Source organism: Gossypium arboreum, chromosome 13 (genome assembly GCF_025698485.1).
Source record: "Gossypium arboreum isolate Shixiya-1 chromosome 13, ASM2569848v2, whole genome shotgun sequence".
Lineage (NCBI taxonomy): Eukaryota > Viridiplantae > Streptophyta > Magnoliopsida > Malvales > Malvaceae > Gossypium > Gossypium arboreum.
The window spans coordinates 121,688,651-121,710,429 of record NC_069082.1 but is presented as its reverse complement, the minus strand read 5'-3'; the positions used below and the strand labels follow the sequence as shown (position 1 = coordinate 121,710,429).

Here is a 21,779-nt window from a genome sequence, read left to right as displayed (position 1 = left end):
ATCCAAAATCCCAAAAGAACTTATCCAACTAAATAACCCAATCCAAAATATAAAATTTTAAAATTATATTTAATAAAATAAAATATTTATTATATTTATTTGTGTTTTTAATATAATAAAAATTATTATATTTATAGTAGTGTTTTTAATATAAATACTTTTTAATATATTTTTAATGCCTTAGAAAACTTTTATTTTAATATTTTTCTTAGTTCATTTAATGTTTATATTTTTAAGTAAAAACTAATCTAGAAAAATCAAATATAGTCGGTAGTCAAGCTTGAGTTTACCTTTCTTAAATAAGGACGAGCTTAAGCAAAAAAGTAAACTCATTTTTTAGATCAGGCCCAAGCTTGAAAATTGATCTAAATACTTTATATAAATCCGACCCAACCCATGAACATCTCTATGTAGTACATTTGGGTTTCAATGATAAAAATTTTGACCCTTCATCTTAGTCTTAATTGCACTTTTTAACTGTTATATCATGTCTTGGGAAACTTTGGGTACCTTATCATCTATATGCTAAATGTATATCCAGGTCCAAGTAATAGAAATTATCAAGATAGTATTCTAGTAATATATGACTTCATATAGGTAAAATAAATAACTCAATCATCTTTTAACATACAAAACAGAAGAATCTAAGGTGCAAAAGAATAGCACATATCTTATATATCTAAATAATCAAAGTGAAATTAGTAAATATGAAGTTAATACTAAAAAAATGGCTAATCCTACCATTAAGGGACTTACTGAAGTAAAAGAAGATGATGAAGAAGCAATCTGAATGATAAAATTGCAAGCCCCTTGTGAAATGTTCTGTGTTGTAATTATACCCAATCCTTGAAAATTACACGCCATGTCTTTCTGATTTTGCACCTGGTAATACATGTTAAATGCGTAAGATGCGTTCCCGTTGGCATCCAGGTTGTTACACGAAGACCCGTAACCGAGAGCCGTGCAGTCGGAGAAAGTGCAAGCATAGTTTATGTTGTCCGTAAGTTTGCCAATGTCCTTGGCATTCGGATTGAACATGCACCATTGCTGTTGAAGATATTTGACATCCTTTGCACCAATGAGGAACTTGTTCTGATTCTGGCCTGAAAGATCTAATGGGAATTTAGGCTGCCCGTCGTACCGAAAGATCCCCCAATGACGCTCAAAATTTCCCGGAGCAACACTCTTGGCATCCTCATCGATAAGTCCGAACAAGTAAACTTCAATGTATCCTGGACGGAGAGGGGTCCCGGTGTTGGCTGCAAGTCTAGGCAAGAGTCCATTGTAAAATCTCTGAGCATTAGCCATATTGCCATTCTTGTCACCATCAGTAGGCCAACCAACTTCCCCAACAATAATGGGCATATCCCCATGGCCTACTGCTTTCAAAGCCGAAACCAATGTATCAAAGTTGGCATCAAAAACGTTAGTGTACTTAATCCCATTATCCGTGATTGGGTTTCCACCATCGAAGAAAGCGTAATTGAAAGGGAAGTCATCATTTCCATAAAGACTGAGGAAAGGATAGATGTTTACAGTGAAAGGTGCACCATTCTTGGCAAGGAACTCGACCATTTGCGTCATAGGTCCACTGATATCAGTCCGGAACCGGCCAGCAGACGGAACAGGGTTGCTTTCAGGCGAGTTGTAGACATCAGCATTTAAGGGCACAGTAGCCTTTATGGTGTCCCCAACACCAGCATCATTCAGTGCATTTTGAATGTTTTGAAGAGCAGGCACTGTAGTGTTTATAAATGAGCCATTGTAGGACTTGAGAAATGGTTCATTTCCAACGGCAACATACCTGCGAAAAGATAGTGAAAAGGTTCAACAAATTGATAGATCCATTAGCTTCATTTTCGAAGAATACTTCAAATATATGAAAAAACTTAAAAATACTTGTATGCAACACTGGCACTCGAATCCGAATAATGTAAGTACATAAGTGAAGACACTTTCTTCTTCCTATTCCAAGTGTTAATCACATTTATGCAAATATAACCTTTAACACACTCCAAATATATAAAAGAATTCGTATCCAAACCCGAGTAAGATCATCTAGATGAAGAATTAGAACAAGTTTCCTTAATGCTAGTTATAAAAATTCCAGATTAAGCATTTATTAAATGGATCAAAATCCTCAAAAGAAGACAACAAGAAGATTTTCTCATCAACTTAAACAAATCTTAAAAAATGGTCTTAACACCAATCAATCAAAACCTCAAAAACCCAACATCAGAGAAAAAAAAATGAAAAAGAAAATGAGCTTACTTAATGTTAACACCTCCTTTGAAGTTATATGTGGTGATATTCTTCTTAACCCATTGTTTAGCACGATCATAGCTGTTCATAGCAAGAAGCTGATCGTTTGGAATGGCAACCATTACTTCAAGATCACTCCCTGAAAGAGCATCCATAGTCTTTGAATCTGCATCGAAAAGCTTCACTTTTGTAATACCATTGTCTTTCAACATCTGAACCACTGTTTCTGGAGGCAATTTATGGGTTGCCATTGTGCCCCAATTCACACCAAGACCATCAACAAATCCACCAAAGAGATTAACACAAAGGAATGTCGGTAATAATAATGTTGCTAGAAACCCGGAATTGCCCATGCTTTTGTTCAGATTTTTAATGAAAAAATTTCAAAGAAATAAAAAGAAGATGAAGCTTGAGGTAAGGCTAAAGGGGTTTGCAAAACAAAGAAAAGCAAGGCTTCGTTATGAGGTTTTTTTTATTTATTTATAAAACTGATGGTTATTTATTGATTAATGAATCTCTGTTAAAAAAGAGAACGAAATGCGGTTATTTGCAGGATCAACCGAAAATCAAGCCATTTTTGTGATCATGGGAGAGAAACAACACAAAAACAATCCTTGAAACTGTTTTTTTTTTAAAGAAAAAACTTCAAAAAAGAGAGAATATTTGTGTATGTTTCACTAAATTATTTTTGAAAAAAAACCAGGAAGAAAAAACAGAGAATTGGCTACGTTTTGGGGGGTATCAAAGAGAAAAAGATTGAAGCTTGATTGAATATGAAAGATGGGTTTTGTAGGAAATATTGAAAAACCAAATCGAGGAGTTGAAGAACAGTGAAGAAAACAGAGGAAACAATGGCAAAAATTAAATTACGCGTGTTTACAACAGTACGGGAAATTTTTTCAGAAAAAGTATGAAAAATAAGTTGGCAACCTGAAAAAGGTTGAGAGAGATTATTATAAACGATTATTGTCCTCTAATAACGGTATTATAATAATAATAATAGAATAATAAATTATCTTATTTTTTTTGAAATTTTCTAAAAGGAAATAATAATAAAATATCAAATTATTTAATGTAGATATTTAAATTTAAATATTTTATTTTATGTGTCTAAAATAAAAATTTTAATAATTAAGTGATTACTTATGCAGTTTATTTTATAGATAATAATACCATTATCGGAGGCATAGCTAGGGAGACTGATAGTGGTCTCGGTCTCTCTTAAAAATGATAAAAATTTAATTTAATTATTTAAAATTATAAAAATATAAACTTTTAAAATTGTGAAATTATATTTTTACTATCGTAAAATTACAATTTAATTTCAGTTTCTCTAAAAATTTCTTAGCTTACACTCGCACCATTAGTTATCAAAATTTATGTACTTATTTAAAATTGATTGAAACAATTTCCAATAAATTAGAGAAGAGGAAAATTTTGAAATGGTCCACTTTTCTTTAGGTTGATTTTAGTTTTTTTTTAACTCTTTTCTTTCTTAGTTTAGAAAAATTATGTAAAAGGAAGGAAATTATTATTTTTCTTTTATTGAATTTAGCAACATTATATAAATTAATATTAATACGATTACAATTTTATATTTTCGTTTCCGATTTTAAGTTATTTTCTTTTTAAACATCTTGATTTAGAGGTTTTAAACTTTTTAATTATTTTAATACGATAATAAAATAAATATATTAAATAATGTTTTAAATTTCAATATATTTTTAATTACTATTAACTTTTCAAAAGTTATAACTTTAATTATATAAAAAATTAATTTAATTACCTCTATAATTATTTTGTATTCTTATAATAATTTATCTCACCCTTATTGTCATCATCCAAACACATACTGTTACTTTTAATCTCATTGAAATCAATAACATTATTTGTCCAAATCATCCCTAAATTTCAAAAGGCTAAAGGATAGAACAAGTGAAGCACAATTTAACATATTTATAATTATTTAAAATAATTTTGTAAATAATTTAAATTTAATAATAAAGAATCTAAAAAAATTAAAATAATAACTAGATTTAAAGTAAAAGGCCTTGCAACTAGAATGTAATAATGCATTTCTAGTGAAGTTTCTACTAAAAGGTGGTACTGTTAATAGTAGTCTAGTTGAATTATGATTAATCAATAATTTATTTAAACGAGATTAGAATATTAGAATTTATTATAAACCAATAGTTTAGAATGCGATTACTGATCGAATGATCAAGTGCATGAATAGAGGCTCTTCAATTTTAATGTTGTTTGAGGAACTCTCCTCTCTAATACAAGGGATTTTACTGTTTGATAATGATATTTTTACACGAATTTATTAATTTTTTTATATAAACGTTTAATGCTATTTTTTTATACAAAAAGAAATAATAAGTCAAATTCTTTTAAGGTTGCCCGTTGCCGACAAGATAACACGTAAGAGAGGAAAAGTGTGAAATGGAGGAGCCTGACCAGAGATTACGGAAAGCTTTTCAAACTTGAGAAGTTCAAACTCCTTTTTCGATAACATGCCCGCGGCTGATTTGGCCCATTTCTTATTTTAATTATTTTTAAACATATCTTTTAATATTAAATATACTCGTCTCCTATTATCACATAATTTACTAATTACTAGATCCTAAAATATCTATAAAAATGAAAAAAATAATTTAATATTAATATTTATTACAATTGAACTAATATCATATTGATTCGTGATTTCATTTGATTAAAATAATAATATAAATTATTATAAAATGTTTTTATCTTTTTATATCAAGAAACACACATAAAATAATAAATCAATCATATGAATGATAAAATATTATACATGTAATATGTATAAAATTATAATAAAAATTAAATTATTGATTTAACATTATTAATTGTTAATTATTAAATAATAACAATAATTTCATATTCACTCATTATTGATACGCGGCATTTTTGTTTTCTTTTAGAAAAGTGTTTTGATTGATGCATTTTCAACGGTAATGTAGTGGGTAGATTTTTCCTTTTCAGATTGAAAATAGTAGGGTAGTGTACGATTACACACACGTATAAATTTTCACTTTTATTTTTAAAATTAGGTTATAACAAGGAGCCGGAGGGTTTTCGCTTTTTTTCATTTAGAATTATTTATAATTTATAAAATTTTTAATTAATAGTGATAAAAATTATATTTTAGTCCCTTTAAAATGATAAAATTTAATTTAATCTTTTAAAATTATAAAGATATAGGCTATTAAAAATTAAAATAATTTTTACAAAAAATTAAAATGATAAAATTATATTTTTACTATTATAAAATATATAATTTAATTATGATCTTATCTAACAAAATTTACTGACTTCACCTGCTTTTAATCATATGGATTTTTAATTTGAATAATATTTTTATTGTGTATTTATTTACAAACAAATAATAATTTTTTAATGTTTAGGATAAATCTTTTAAGTATAGGCTTTTGAACAATCAACTAGATCTCCAACAATAAGAGATATTGTTCTCGTGTTTGAGTTTTTTTGTCCTTAATTTTTGTCGAGAGCCGTCTAAAGTTTATGAAGGAAGGCACCTCCTTTGGTGGTAATACAATGGTACAATTTGCAAAACTCAAGAAGTATTACTGTAAAACGTAATATATATTATGTAAGTAACATAAGTGCATAAAATCTCGAACCACCAACTTAAAAGACTTAGGACTTCTTTGGATAGGTGGTTTACATATGGTTAATGTAAAAATAATAATAACGATAAGATTAAATATTATAACAATACTATAGTGTGAGACAAAAAGAAAATTAAATGCATTATACTAGAGGAAAACGTGCATCTAAAGGGTCCTTACGCATGGCACATTTGTAATTACAATCTATATATTGATTGTCCAATGAAGGAAATAAAAAGCGAAAAAGATAAGTTAATGAAAGAGGTGCTGTAGTTAGGTAGGTGAGTTGTAGCATAACTGTTGCTTTCACGTGAAGGGAAAAAGAATTACATATTGAAAGTGAAAAGAAAAATAACAAAGGGGTGGAAAGCACCTAACTACATACCAATCCTGGGAAGGGTAAGATTCTAAGCAAAGTTGTCATATTAGAATTGGTTATCAAATCCATCATATTATTGGTTTATTTAAATAAATTATTAAAAATTATAAAAATAAAAGAAAATTTATTAAAAATTCAATTCAATTGGTTTAAATTACCTATAGTCCTTTCCCGACCTATAAATAGGAAGATAATGCATTTTAATGCACTCAAACCCACATTCTTTTACATTAGTAATAATGCTCATGTCAATCAAGCAAGACTCAATCAACAAAAATATAAAATTTTTAAATATGATTAACACGATATAATTAGATTTTGATATATTTATTATTTTTGTTATATTTATATTTACATATTTAAAATGAAATAAGAGATATATAGATTTATTTATGGAATGGAGTATCCCTACAACCTAAGTTTTTATTGATATTTAAGAAAATTTAAATAAATTACTAAAATTGAAAAATGAGATTAAGACTATTATTATTATAGGATCTTGAAACAAATATGCAATTGAAAGATGGTCAATAATTAAGTGATTTGTAAATAAAGAAAAGGACGCTTGCAATCAAAGCTGTGCCATCCCATCCCATTGATGCAATGAAGATGAGTTAGTTCACCACCAAAGAAAGTGCTTGAATTAAAACTCTTTGTTGGTAGTCCAACTATGCACATGGTCCATTTATTATACCTTCTGCTCACTGTCTCTTGAAAAAGGGCTTCCTCGAGGACGAGTAGTCATCAAGCTACTCCTATTTTCAAGGGTTCTTTTAAGAGAGTAGTCTTCAAGGCTCAAGCCAAATATGACCTTTTGGGTCTATTTGATTCAGTGAATTTTAAATTTTTAGGGTAATGTGAGATTATGGTGTAAGCTCTCATATTTAATTTTTTTAATAGTCTTATTATATGTTTTGGTCATATCTGTTCTTTATGATACAATGTCTATAACTATTTATAATCCCTCCTAACTCATAAATAAAAATAAAAGGATAATGCGCTTCAATATACTCGAACCTACGTCCTCTTGCATTGAAATTAGCAACAATGCTCATATCAATTAAGCTAATACTCAATTGACCTCACAATTGATTTTCAAATATTATTTTAAATTAATAATTTTATATTCTTAATCAAGATTTTGGAATACACAATTAATATCAATATCATATTTTTAAGTAAGCTTACAATTCATTGACAATATGATATATTTAACAATTTTATCTTATTTTTAATGACTATAGTTAATTTAGTTAAACTAAAACGAAATTATAATAAGTTATGAATCAAATTCTTCAGTTATTTTGATTTATTATAACATTTCAATTATATATATTTATTATTATAAGTTGAAGAAAATCAATATATGTTTATTATATTACATTTTCTTGGAATATTACTTTTATAATCTTATTTTGCTCTTAAACGATAATAAATAATATGTTTCAATAATAATAAAATATTTTTTTTCTTTCTCCTGTTACTTTGATTAAAAGAGAAGTTTTGGCTGCTTATTTTCCATGTTCACTTTCAGTTTATTTGAGAAAGAAAAAAAAAGGAGATATGATGTTATTTCACTAGAGAAATGCATAAAATAAAGCATGAGTTTCAAAATCTTTGTATTTTTATTATTATCATGTTTTAGACATCTTTGTGCTCTATACTAATGTTTTAGATATCTTTTTCTCAAGTTTATCTCAAGTATTTATGCATGTTTATTAATGCTTATTTGGTGAGTGGAGAGTAGTAGATAATTATAATTGATTGGAATTTAAGTTTTTAAGAGGGCTAGAGTTCAAGAGGAGAAGATAGATAGAGAGAGAGTGAGAGAGAGAGAAAGAGAGAGAGATCATGTTCTTTGATTTTAAGGGTATCTTCAATCCTCTTGAGACTTCATGTGTCATTTTTATATTAGTTTCGTGTTCTTTGGAGTTCGGTCGATCTACTAATGTCATTTTATGTAAATATAGATTGTCATATAAGTTAACATATATATGATGTACAAATAGACAGGTGTTTTGTCTACATCAGGGATGTAGTCCCTATTGTATGAGTCTTGCAAGGTCATAGGCTTGTAAAGTCATGGCCTTGAAGGTATTCTTAAGTCAAAAGATGATTTAGTGATTTAGTTCGTGCTTTTGATTGACGAGAGCAACAGGAGGCTAGCCGAACTCGATAGGTGTAAGTAAAGTTAAAGATCCCATGATGCAAAGATGCCTTTTAGGAGTTGATTGAAAGGGTGATGAGAAAGGGTTCTAGTGTTAATCTGCCCTCGATGTAAATTCAATCCATTGTCGTAAGAGAAGTTTGTTCTTTGGTTGTTTGGAGCTTCTGTCCTTGTAGCCTTTCTCATTTTTTGTGATTTTGTGCTATTGAAGACATCATTTGAGACTATCATATCCAAATACTGGTGGCGAAGCCTAATTCAGAGCAAGATTTTATAATTTGTATCCATATATCTAGCATGAATGAACCTCCATTTTGAATGACTGCTGTTTCATGTTTTATTTTGTTAACTTTCTCTTTAACATTGCCTTCGTGTCACTGCATGTAGTATTTTCTGACCTTCTGCCTTCGATGAACTTATGTTCGCATTTGACTGAAAAATAAATGATAAATTATATCATGATAATTTCAATACACTCAGATATTATATCATATCTTTTTACATAATTATTATTAAATTTTTTACTGAGCTTAAGATATCAGGGTCCGCAAAACTTCAACTTTACCATCTTAACCCAACGGTTTTTTCTCATAAATATTGAAAGCGGTTGTAGAGGACTGGTAGATTGCTTATTTGGTTTGCTTATCTTTTCGGGCTTTGGGCTCCGTTCATTCATCTTGATTTTATTTGATCTGCTTATCTTTAGCGAAAGCCCATACGGCGCCGTTTTGCTGGACAGAAAGAATTAACGATATAAACAAAAGAAATCGGATATCAACTGTAAAGATGGGCCAGCGTAGAAATAGAAATGTTTTAATCTCTTTAATATTTATCAATAAATAAAAAATAAAGTAATATAAAATTATGTAAACAGATTAATTTTTTTAAAATCAACATGTATTTTATTCTTATTATTTGTGAATCCGTCAATGTATTAAATACAATTTAAAAAAATATTTTTTAATTGCAAAATTCATTTCTTCTTCCTTCCTTTAATTTCATAATAATTCAAACATATTTTTATATTAAATATTACACGTTTTAATAATTTTTATACAGTTTATATTTATTTAAACCAAAATATTTCATACAATTTATATCAACATAAAAGGAGTAAGGCAGAGACATGGGTTCTTATAATCCCAATTATCACATAAATTCAAACTCGGACAAGGATTATGATGCTTCAAATATATAAAACTTAAAAATGAATTGAATATATTCATATCCAACAAATATCAATATCCCACTTATCCGGCACTCATCCTGAGTCCAAGTAACGAAAAAGATTGCCACCACCAAAATATAAGTAGTTTGATGTTATAGTCAGCCAAAGAGACGGAATAAATATTAGGATAACAAACATGGTGCAAGAATCAGCCAAGTAAATTCTATTTCAGATCATAAGATGCAAAACGAAAGAAAGAAAGAAAGAAAGAAAGAAAAAAGCTTCCATCTACCTCATTGTATTAACTGTCTGTCAAAGATGTTTCTTTTTTCATTTCCGGGTTAAACTTTCTGTACAAACACCGAATCCAGAAAAATCCGTCACAGTATCGCTGCCAAGCCTACACTGTCGCCCTCCTCGATTCCATTTCCTGGAGCATTGACTGGACCACGTGCCCGCGCTGAAATGGAAAACGTTGTAAACTGGTAAGGATATGTCCATGGAACACACACCAACAAAAATGGAAGGCAATTAGATGAAAGTGGGGGGCTTTACCAGTAACATTTGTAATAATGTTTACATTTTTCTGAGCAGCAAGAGCTTTTAGGTTGTTCCCAGTAGCTAATAAAAGCAAGCTTCTCATATGCTGCTTTTGTTCTTTTGGACTTGCGGTCTTTGTCAAGGCTTCTTCAAAGGCATGTAAATCGTTTGGGGTAATACAAGGGAGGGAAAGTAAAATCTGGGATAGTCCAACAAATGCATCATTGAATTAATATTTTGAGGCACTTGTATGATCAGAGAGTATATCAACTTAACATTAATGGAGAAATTAGTGTTCCGAAAACTAACCTGTCTGGGAGCCGGATCTCTGTCACAGAGATAAATGAATATTTCGCGACAGAGGTTAACCAGATCAGCGCTGATAAAAGCATTTGACTCGAGGGCTAGACCTCGGATGAGAGCAGAAAATAGATCTCTCGAAACAAATTCCCGGAGATCGGCATTGTTCGTAAGTATAGCTAGAAGAACCACAGAAGCAGAGAAAGAACAAACTTTGGTCACAGCTTCACTGTCTGTCCAAGTAAATGCTTCTAACGAAATTTGGAGTACTGGAATTGCCAGGCTTTTGTGCTTCAAAAGGAAACTGCAAACAAATCCAAAATGTTGAGAAACTAGGTTTACAGAACGAAATAGTATAATATCGTGAATGTAAAAGTAATGTTGGATGTCAACACTAAAAGGAAAAAAATTTAGTTTCATACCCAACCATAGAGCTCGGTGCAAATGCATCCAAATCTTTAAGGGAAGACATGTCCAAGCGACCAACATGCCCCGAATGTTCTAAAGCAGGAAGGCTAGTGTTTAATCCAGGTGACGATATAGTAGAAAGGAGCAAACATATCTCACGAGTTAAATCTCGGAGTAACTTCTCTTCCATTACTTCCACTTTCAAGTCTGACCCAGTAAGGATACCATGATTATCGGGAACCTTCGCCCGACCTTCATGGAGAAGACCAAACCATGAACAGCTCAGAGCTTGCTGACAGTGGACAAATAACGGGTGCAGTAGCTTTTCCAGCCATACCCCCCACATGTCGGGAGGACAAGATTTAACCAAAGGAATCAAAACAGAATGAACAAGCTGCCTTGTATGTCTGAACTCCATTGACTGTATATTCTCAATTAGAGCTAAAGCAACAGAATCAACATCAATGCATTTGAAAAACGGATCTCCAATGGTTGCAGATAGTCCCAATACATTGTACCTATGAATGTGGAAGATGCATTAACACCAATTAGAAAAAGACTCGAGGAGTGGATGATGATTGAAGTATGCCTTCCAAAATATTAGTTTTGTCTACAAAGCTACGAAATGGAGAAGGCTTCCTGAATCCTCGATAAAGGTAGGATATGATCTTTAGCCCTTTCTTTAATCTACCAAATTATTCATTACCTATCAAAATATTTTCTTTTTCAGTTTTCAAAATGATATATGCGTTCATGTTTAACTCTAGACGGTTCATAATCACATAGCTAAGCACTTTATACCAAATACACACCAGACAAAAAATGGAGTTCCTTTTGGGGTAAATCAAGATATCATTTAGGGATCCTTCAATTTATGCGCCATCCACGTTATTGTGAGAATTAACGGTGCATTGTTTCTTAGGAAGACCATTTTCCTATGTCAGAAAATGTGCAAATGCCATACTTACCCACTGTCTCTGATACCCTTTAACCAATTCCGTATATCAGCTTCATTTGGTTCAGTATACCCTTCCTTATTCACATCAAACGGAGATCCCTCTATGAAAGTTAATGCCCCCTTTGACAATTTGGGGTTCCCAACGCCAAGAAGACTAGACCGCTCCACATCACTCATGCTCATTGCTGCTTTAATCTCCCCAGGTAATACTTGGAATACTGATGGTGACCAAAGGGAATGTATAGCACGAAGCAGCTGCAGAAGAACAATAGAGTTGTAACAGCCTGTTTCTATAGTATCTTCTAGATAAGATATATATGATATAGGTCACAATAGCATACTTTTAAGAGGGGAGGAAGCATCCAAGACAGATGAGAAGCCATTGGATGTGGGGTAGAACTTGATGTTGAGCTGCTTTGGCCTTTCCTCATTCCACTCCTCTTGAGTGCTTTCTCAAAGAATGTGATAGTGTGGAACAGTGACCACATAAATGCTGTCTCGGAGCATAAACGAACTAGTCCAAGAGGTTCGGACAAGTAATTGTTTTGCCATTCTATTTGTATCCATTGTTGGCTCAAGGGTTCAAGTAACCATGCCAAAACTTCTTGCTGCTGTTGAACCCTGCTCCATTTCAACAAATGTCATATAAGAAAAAGAAAAGAAATCCAGCTTTACATAGCAATTGAAAAACTTTAAGCAAGTAATTACCCTGCAGCAGATGCCATAACAAGAAATGCTTCACCTAGAAGATTATGTTCACCGCGAAGCAGACGGCCTTCTCTTTGCAAATACGCCATGGTATCAGCAATACCCTGCATAAGAAACATCATGGAGTGAATATAAAGTTCAACTAAAACATATGTTTCCCCAAAACTTATAAACAGGCATATAAATGATGGTTTTAAAAGCTAACAATCTAAACCTGTGACAGTTTCTAATGAATTGCCTTATGAAGCACACAAATAAGTATTTGCTCAAGGATAATGTGGACATTTTCTACTCAAATTTAAGAGCTAAACAACCATTGCAAATTTAGAATTTCACAATGCTTTCCTCCTGCAAAAGAATACACACGGCAATTGGCAAGTAAGTAGCTCTAATTTCGTATGAGCATGAAAGAATATGCTGTTTAAATATAAGGGAATCTGTATCCGCTCCTCAAATTGAAAGTATCTAAGTTAGCATTTCAGAAACTTCAAAGCTTCAATTGGAAATTTTATCATTTTGCTTGACAGATGCATTACCTTCATGTGGGGCAGAATACTTTTGTCAGCTGCTTTGGCTATCCGAATAAATGATGTACAAATTTGCAACCTTGCATGCCGTGCACTGCTCGTCGAAGGATCCTGCCAAACAAAACTTAAGGTAAAAAAGACAAGTCTTGGTCCTTAGGGAAAAAAGATGAAAAGGAAGAAGAAGAAGAGAACCTTAACAACAAAAGGAAGTGAATTTAGGAGCTCAAATAGCTTATTGATGACACTACCAACTGCATCTGAGAAATACTTCAGGAAGGGACCCATTGCATCTAGATAGTGCCCAAGTACTTCCACAAGGGCGGGCTCAGTCCAATTCAATGAAAGAAGTTCCCGAAGTAAACCTTCAATTCACGGTAAACAGAGTTTTTTGGTAGGTATGGGTATCATAAACACAGAGCCTCTAACAAAATACAGACAAGTTGTTAGCAAACCTTCAAATATTCCACATAAAGCAACGTGAACTTCTGAAATACCCCCCGCAGACTCATTCGAACCATAAAAAATAGAGCTAACAACACTTTCCAGAGCTACTTGCATGCTTTCCATCACTGCTAAGTCCTGGAAGTTTGTAAAGATAAAAACAATAAAAGCTTTTAAGCCTGAAAACCTGAACACTAGGTATAATGGAAAGGAACAAGATGAAAAGGGTTGGTGATGAAACCTCAGCAGGCATTGGAGAGTTCAAGAGGTTCTTAATGATCATAATAATTCTTTCAGAAACTTTAGCACCAGCCACAAGGGGCTTGTTTGAAGCAATAAACTTGATTAACTCGAACTGCAATGAAAAAAAAAAAAAGTATGTTTATGCTTGAATTTCCAAATCGAAGGAAGATAAATCAAAGATCAAAATATAAATGCATCTGAGATGGTAGAGCATACAAGTCTAGAACGGTACTGGCCAAAATCACCCTTTCCTTCAAAGTCATCACTCCACAACTCCAAAGTCCCTAGAGAAAGGGCTTTTCCAGTGATAAGCTTTTCTTTCTTAAGCATGCGTTGGAATGATATATCCAGAATCGTACTACAAATATCATCATTGAGAAAACTTAAAATCTTTCTCTTTTCATTATCAACCTGAACTGAATTTGAGTCTGCATTGTTAGCAGCTGACCCTTCTCCAGATGAATGCACTGAAAGCTTCGGCTTTGACATCAAATCCCGCATCAGTGCCTAGAGAAAACATTTATTTTAACTTAGTTATTTGTTATTCATGCTTTATTATCGCAATAATTTACAAAAAAACTTTCACATACCAACCAAAATTGCAGGGATTGATAATGAAGAGCTAGCTTAAAATGTTGAAAGAACCCAAGCATCTGAAAAAAGATAAAATATTAGGCCATAAGTTTTTATTACTCATCACTAGACTAAAGTAGCTAAAAGAATTAGCAAATGAAAATGGTTCACAATCCTGCATATAGACTAAAATTATGTTACTTGGACTAGGTCTGATTGTTGGACACATATAGGGGATCATATCCCCATACCAATGTCTGGATATGTATGACTCATGTAGTTCAAGAAAGATGAAAAGTCGAAGCAACAAATGACTAAAATACACTCCTGTTAGGAAACCTGTTTGCAGAAATACAACTTAAATCAAAGTAATTCTAAAAAACTTGCTGCAATCTTTTGACAGTCATTACCTGCTGTAAGTAGAGAGAGGATGTAGTGCTGTCTCCGAGAATACATTGCAAATTTGAGGAACCCAAAGATACCATACTTTCACAAACATATTCTGCAAACTCGAAGTCACTTTCATCTATTGCCCTGCCTGCTGAGTTAGATCTGACCAAGAATTCCCGAGATACATTCATCAAGATTTGAAAGATGCTACTCATTGCAGAATCAAATTCAGAAGCAAAGTCGTCAGCAGGTCTCTTTCTGCATGCCGGAATCGAGAGTTTGCAACGTCAAGCAGTAGTCTTCTAGGAGAGAAAATCTGTACTTTAATCATGTAAACCATAAAGCATACCTCGGAGAGACAAGTTTGAAAAACTCACAAGCATGAAGGCGAAAATCAGGAGAAGAAAGTAGGAAACCACACCTGTCAAAATACAGAGATGAGAGTGTAAGGAAGGGATCACGCCAATGATTAAAACGCTATCTTTCGAGAAGTGAAAAGAAGAATATCATACCCATGAATGATGCCGAATTTAGCAAGATCAGACAAAGGTGCCCATTCGGCATAGGCATTTATGGCATTTAAAGTAGCTGTTACAGCAGCCGCATGTTGTTTTGCTATGTCAAGATGTTGTCTACCCACCTCACTCAATGCTTCCCCGAAATGCCTTTCCAATAACTGTACCGAGAATTAAGGATCGTAAATAATGCTAAAGGAAGCAATGTATGTTCTACAAAAGATAGAGGCATACTGTGTATAGTAGTGGCAAAATTTCTGGCAAAGATTGAGTAAGCCCACGTAACAGTAATCTACGCCGATCACCTGAATGATAAATTTATTTCAGAGAGAAGCAAAAAGCAGTAGAAAAACAAACGAAGCTTAAAACATATTAAACATATAACCGCCTCAAAATAAAAAGTTATGAAAGAAAAGGAAGTGTACTACTTCTAAGGTTTCAATAGAAGCAGCATCTTGAGATATTGGGTGCTGAGAGAATGAAATTATTCAGTTGGTGCAAACAATTCAAATCAAGAGAGATAAAAACCTTCCAAATCTTCATTGTGGACAGTAATATCTTCAGGAAGCCATCTCAGCATCATTGAGACCAACTCAGCCTAAAATGGGGAAAAAATATCCAAGGAATCATTCAATGCATGATTCAAGAAATAGAAAAAGATCATGACTACGTATAGATTACAAAGAGCTTTACTTGAACAGGGCCATTGCTGGATAGGGAAACTAGCGACGGAAACAGCTCTTGCCAAAGATTTAGTCCTTCTCTTCTAACTACCTGAAACAAAGCCCCAAAAAGAAAATGAAAAATGAAACATAACTGAAAAATGATAATCCGAGATAGCAAATAAGAAAAAAGCTAGGTTGCCAGGGTAATGTGTTGAAAACCTCAGCAACTAGGGCAGCCGTTTGACTTTTCAAAGCCCATTCCTCACAAGGATCTGCAATTTCAGACATTAACTCAACAGCAACGTTTGAAAAGTTCCTACGTTCTGAGGGACTGAATTCCTCCCACCGCAATCGAACCAAGTGCTGCACAGAGATTAAGATGACAAGGATCTTAAAGTCACAACTCAAGACACGCAATTTAATCAAAATTAACATGATAGAAATCAAGTAATGAATCTTTAAAATTAAGTCATGGACAGCACCAGTTTCATTAAAGAGGGGATGCAGCAAGAACAGAAAGGAAATAATGGCGAATGAGCTTAACCTGTAGCATTTTAAATGCATGTAATCGTATTTCTGAAGACCAATCCTTTTTAACTAATAAGAATGATGTGTTTGCCAAAACCCGTATATCTCCTGCTTTAATCTGTAAATATTCAAGAGAGATAAGTCACTAAAGTGATATAAAACTAAAACATGCAAGTATTTATGGTCATGATATAAAAGCAAGACACTAATTCACAGAGGACACAGACAGGCTTCCCAAGCTTCATTTCATAAGCTCTTGTCACAGGAAGCCTTTAGCTGTCATAATACAGCTTCTCTCCCAACCAGTTTTTTCGAGTTCAGTTTTACTTAACAAAACTTCACTGATTAAACTATATCCTAAAGATGCAAGAAAACATACAGCCTGAAAAACTCGATTGCTTTTTGTATCGTGCTTAAAAATTTCAGCACAATACCTAATTATTCATCCTTACTTGCTGATGTCCTTAAATCCTAATAATATTATTAGTAAACCGTCTAAATGTCTAAACAAGGAACAATTGTCAAACAGTTCAAATCATTCGAAGGAATCGAAGTTCGATTAAATATAAACATTGAACATTTATCAATCATAAACAGCAAAGAATCACAAACTCCATTTTAAAAGTGCAAAGTAAAAGAAATGGGAGGAACAGACACATTCTAGTCAGAATGCAAAGCTAAGAATGCAAAGCTAAGATAGAGCTATAAGGTTCATAAAAGCAAATTACAATGACACTTTAGATTAAAACCTTAAACTCAATCGAACCACTAATCAACCTTCAAAAAGAAGAGTTCATAAATTTCCAAATTTTCCACCAATTCAAAACGTCTACTGAATCAAAGTTCAAAACTTTCACCAAATGACATAAACTTCAATTAGGAACTTTTTACAACCAAAGTTGATTAATTTACATGCAAAGACCAAGAATATGCCAAGAAAACCAAACAGAAAAGAGCCTAAACCCTAAAAACAAAGATAAAGGAAATAACATAAGAAACAGACGAATCTCGTCAAAATGGAAAAGCTAAGAGAGACTTATCAATTTCGTAAAGCAAATTATAACGATCCTCTAGCTTAATTGAACAACTAAACAGTCTCCCTGAAAAAAATTCCAGAAAATTTCCAAATTCATAGAAGTTCAAAACTAGTCTACTGAATCAAAAAGTTCAAAGTTACGAATTCTGACATTTTCTGATTCAAAGTTGGAAAGTTCACCGAATGATATGTACTTTAAAGAGGTAATCTTAACAGCCAAAGTTAATTAATTTACAAAACAAAAACAAAACAAAATAGAAAGATAGAGAGAGAAAGAGAATACAGATTCAAGGTAAGAAACGGCAGCTTTCCGAGCATCAGGAGTAGAGTTCCAATCAAGGGCTGCAACGATGGCTCTAGCCACATTGTTTACTGTGCTATTGTTACTGTTACTTTCTTCCATTTTTGCACTACCTTTACCCTTTATGAAACTAAAACTTTTCTGGCTTTTTTTTTTTTTTTGCTCTCTTCAAATGAGATTATGTTGGGGTTTAATCAAAGTTTCTGCCTTTGTTGTTTGAATAATTCAAAGAAAATAGAAAGAGGGTTGATGGGTGGTTTTGTTTAAAGAGGTTTATCACAAGTCATGCGGAGGTTTAACATCTTTGAGCCTTCCATCCACTGGATCATTTGCAGTGATGCTCTAAATTTTATTTTAATTAATTTATTTTTATTCACTATTCTTTTCTCTTTTTGGTTACTTGGGTATTGGATATTTATTTATTACAGACAACTTACCAAATAAGTTTTTATTATATATTTTAAAATAAATAAATAAATAAAAGTTTTTGTTAACTCATTTCACACTTCATATGCTGATTCCTTTTATTATTTTTTCCTTAATCTTCTTTTTACTTTTTAAAAGAAAATGTTAGTATTTTTATTTGTTATTTTAATTTCAAAATTGGAATGAAAGTCTCATTAAATAAGGTAAATATGTCGGATTTTTTTAATTGGTCTTTTAAGTCATTTTTTTAAATTAGGAAAATAAGTTATTTTTAGAGGGTGTGAAAGCATGCTTTCGTCGACCTTTTTTTTTTTAATTTTGATAAGGTTAAGATTAGGGTTTTTAAATTTTTGTTTGTGTTTTAGGAGTGAAACTGCAACAGTTTATAGGTAGAATTGAAGGGTCGGAGATACGATAACGCGTCTCAAAACACATACATTTCATATGCCATGCCGGGATAAAATCATTACCTCATAAACCCATCCTATGGAAGTTAGGTTTTGGGATGACAGTGCTTGATATGGTCACAGGTCGAAGTCTAAGTAAAGATTCCAGGCGGCCGTGATGCGGTCACGGGTTTGAGTATAATTGGGGGCCAATTGACAGTCGTTATGTGGTCACAAGTTCAAGCTTTTTAGATACACACAAATAATGCCTTATATATATACTATACATATGGTTAAGGTCATAATCATAGGGAAAAGCAAAGGGTTTGTCAGTGTAATCAACGAAATTTTTTTCTCTATTTCCAAACAGCCGGTATCTTCAACCTTTCATTCTTATCTAAAGGTTAACATCAAGGTGGACACAATAGGGCTCTCCAGGCGAAGAGTGGATATTCTGACACAATAGATGTTGAACTTGGGTCGGCGCGGCAGCAATTGTAGTTATTAATAGGTTGTTTAATAACAACAATCATTGTCACCCCAAAAAGAGCATCACTTTTACTGCACTGCAATAGTCGTTGTCCGTCTAAAAGTCCTCCTACGTCCACGGCGGTGCCTACGTCCAAGGCAATATTTTTGGTTATCTGAAAGGTTTGAGCTCATGCCCGTATAATAGCCGTCAACTAACTCCCCTGTTACGGATCCATGACCACATAATGACTATCCATTGAGACCTCTACATAGACTTCCACTCGTGACCATACAAAGAAAAATAACCTCGAAACCCGACTTTCACAATGTAACTCCCATAACCTATTTTTATCACCAAATTAGAGTTACGAAGTATTACCAGACGATTCAGAACAATCAATAACAAATAGCATCAAGTTACCTAATTAATTAACAAAATTTCATAAATAATTCAGATCGAGGTAGAACCTACACTTATGGTCCTTAAATTGAGCCTACAAAGCCTTTAAAATAGTTTAGGAATAATCAGGGACCAATTCGAGAAAAAATAGAAGATTTGGGGCAAAAGTGTAATTTTTAAAACAGGGGCCACACAGCCGTGTGTCCAAGCCGTGTGATAGAGCCCAGATCGTTTAGCTCAGACATATTTGTGGCTATCCCACGCTCCCGCATGGCTACTCCACATGCTCTGTGCTTAGACTGTGTAACTCACTGTGCTCGAGTTAAGGTCATACGACCATGTAACTCTGTGCCCGTATAGCTCAGGGTCACACTACCGTGTTGCCAGGCCGTGTAACTCTTTTTGCCCATGTGGATTGACCTGCACCATAACACATTAGAGGCATAAGCTCGTGTGGGTTACCCTGTGCGACACACGACCGTGTAGCAGCCCGTGCCACAGGCCGTGTGTGCCCAAAATTAACTTAAAACAAGCTCATTTTTCATCCAATTGCATAGGTACCTAAACCATCTTCTAGTACATGATTACAAGCCTTAAAACACATCCAAGAACCACCATATCATGCCAAAACAATCAAACAAAAATACTATCCAAAGTCATTAAAGTCTTCACATCTTAATTAACTAACAACTGATTACCTTGGCTTGACTTCGATGCTTCCACACTGGACTACATTTAGCACACATATAAGTTAATAAACTTACCATTTGATTCACATATCCATAACACTTATGCCTAGGTTAATACCTTACACGCATACTTCAAAAACTATAAAACACAACCAAAGCATAGACAATTCAAGTAATACCACACAAACCATTATACATAACTGCATTCAACTTTAACAAATATCATATGTCATATAAACCAAGATGTATACAAAATCTACCAAAAAAGATCCTCGGATAGTGTTATTCTTCGAGTTGATCTGATCTCCCGATCTCCACAAAACGCAATATACAAAGGAAAGACAAAGACACAAGTAAGCTTACATAAAGCTTAGTAAGTTCGTCAATTAAACGATAAAGCTTACTGAATTAAAATAATAATTCAAATAACAGGGTTACTAACAGAGTTCCTGTCAATTACAATTCACAACAGGTGAGCAATGCACAACAATAGAACAAATCAATTTCTCATATTTCAATAACATTCAACGATCAATAAAACATTGCCAGATGAATGATATACAAATACGAGCACACGGTTAACCATCCAGAATACACTAGGTGTTCATATGAGCCAATCCAACTGATAATGCATCTCGGCACTAAGTGCCTAACCCGTAGGTTAACATCTGCCCTTGAAACAAACTAGGAAACATTGTAATATAACATGATAGTCCGCAACAAATGTAGGACCTCAGTATATTCAGTGAACAGAGGATATATAGAAATCATCGTCACAGCTCATATCAATCTCATACCACAAGCAAAATAACCTATTGGCATGCCAATCGTACTCTATCCTACGTTCATCAACTTAGAGTATTTCAATCAAAAATAAAAAAAGATTTTCAAGAAAATATATAAAAAAATTTAAGAAAATTAGGCTAAATTTGTTATTATACATATTTTTAGCTACCACGTCAACTTGTCGTTTGTGATTTTAACGAAAGTGACCAAAATGGCCGAACAATGTAATATAGGTGCTTAAATTGTAAACTTTTTATTTTGTGAACTTAAAATACAAATTTTTATAATTAAGTGACTATTTCGTAGTTTTCCTTATTTATATGAATTTGAAACAATGTTATTTTAAAAGAAAAATAAGGGTAAAGTGCAAATTTACTAACATATTATAAATGAATATTGAAATTTGTCATTGTACTTTATTTTCTTTGATATTTACCACTATATTTTGAAAATATGAGTAAATTTTCCATTATACTTTATCTTTGCCAAACATTGAATTATACTTTATATTTGCCAAACATCAAATTGAATTTTATTACTGAACATTGAATTTCATTATAATTTTCCACCAACTTTATTTTTTAATTAAATTTTAATACTCAATATTAATTTTGATTTGAAAAAAATTAATAAGAAAATTTATTTCAAATATATTATTTTAATAATTAATAATAGTTTAATTTATAAATATTAAAAATAATAAATTAACTAATAAGTGTTAAAATTAACATGTTTTAGTCTCATTCTTAATGTGTTTTTGGGTGATTATTCGTTGTTAATTGTGAATTTTATACTCCTAATCATTTAAATTCATATTTTAATGTTTAATAGAGCACTTGAGAGCAAAAGGAGCGAA

At 32.4% G+C, this 21,779-nt stretch overlaps 2 protein-coding genes across 2 annotated transcripts; both read right to left on the bottom strand.

Moving 5' to 3' along the window:
- Window positions 1-571: 571 nt before the first annotated feature.
- Window positions 572-3,198, bottom strand: LOC108461310 (glucan endo-1,3-beta-glucosidase 8). Its single transcript, XM_017761115.2, has 2 exons — window positions 2,272-3,198; window positions 572-1,804 (listed from the first exon to the last, which is right to left on the bottom strand). The coding sequence occupies exons 1-2, from the start codon at window positions 2,613-2,615 to the stop codon at window positions 688-690; spliced, it is 1,461 nt and encodes a 486-aa protein (XP_017616604.1). The 5' UTR covers window positions 2,616-3,198; the 3' UTR covers window positions 572-687.
- Window positions 3,199-9,640: 6,442 nt separating this feature from the next.
- On the bottom strand, window positions 9,641-18,159 carry LOC108464577 (protein HASTY 1). Its single transcript, XM_017764939.2, has 22 exons — window positions 17,748-18,159; window positions 16,445-16,546; window positions 16,120-16,263; window positions 15,929-16,009; window positions 15,764-15,833; window positions 15,470-15,540; window positions 15,233-15,396; window positions 15,070-15,141; window positions 14,741-14,978; window positions 14,348-14,410; window positions 13,974-14,264; window positions 13,756-13,869; window positions 13,526-13,652; window positions 13,266-13,435; window positions 13,083-13,184; window positions 12,547-12,650; window positions 12,180-12,459; window positions 11,849-12,093; window positions 10,895-11,398; window positions 10,482-10,776; window positions 10,188-10,371; window positions 9,641-10,092 (listed from the first exon to the last, which is right to left on the bottom strand). Exons 1-22 carry the CDS (start codon window positions 17,865-17,867, stop codon window positions 10,013-10,015), a joined length of 3,621 nt encoding a protein of 1,206 aa, XP_017620428.1. The 5' UTR covers window positions 17,868-18,159; the 3' UTR covers window positions 9,641-10,012.
- Between the last annotated feature and the right edge of the window lie 3,620 nt (window positions 18,160-21,779).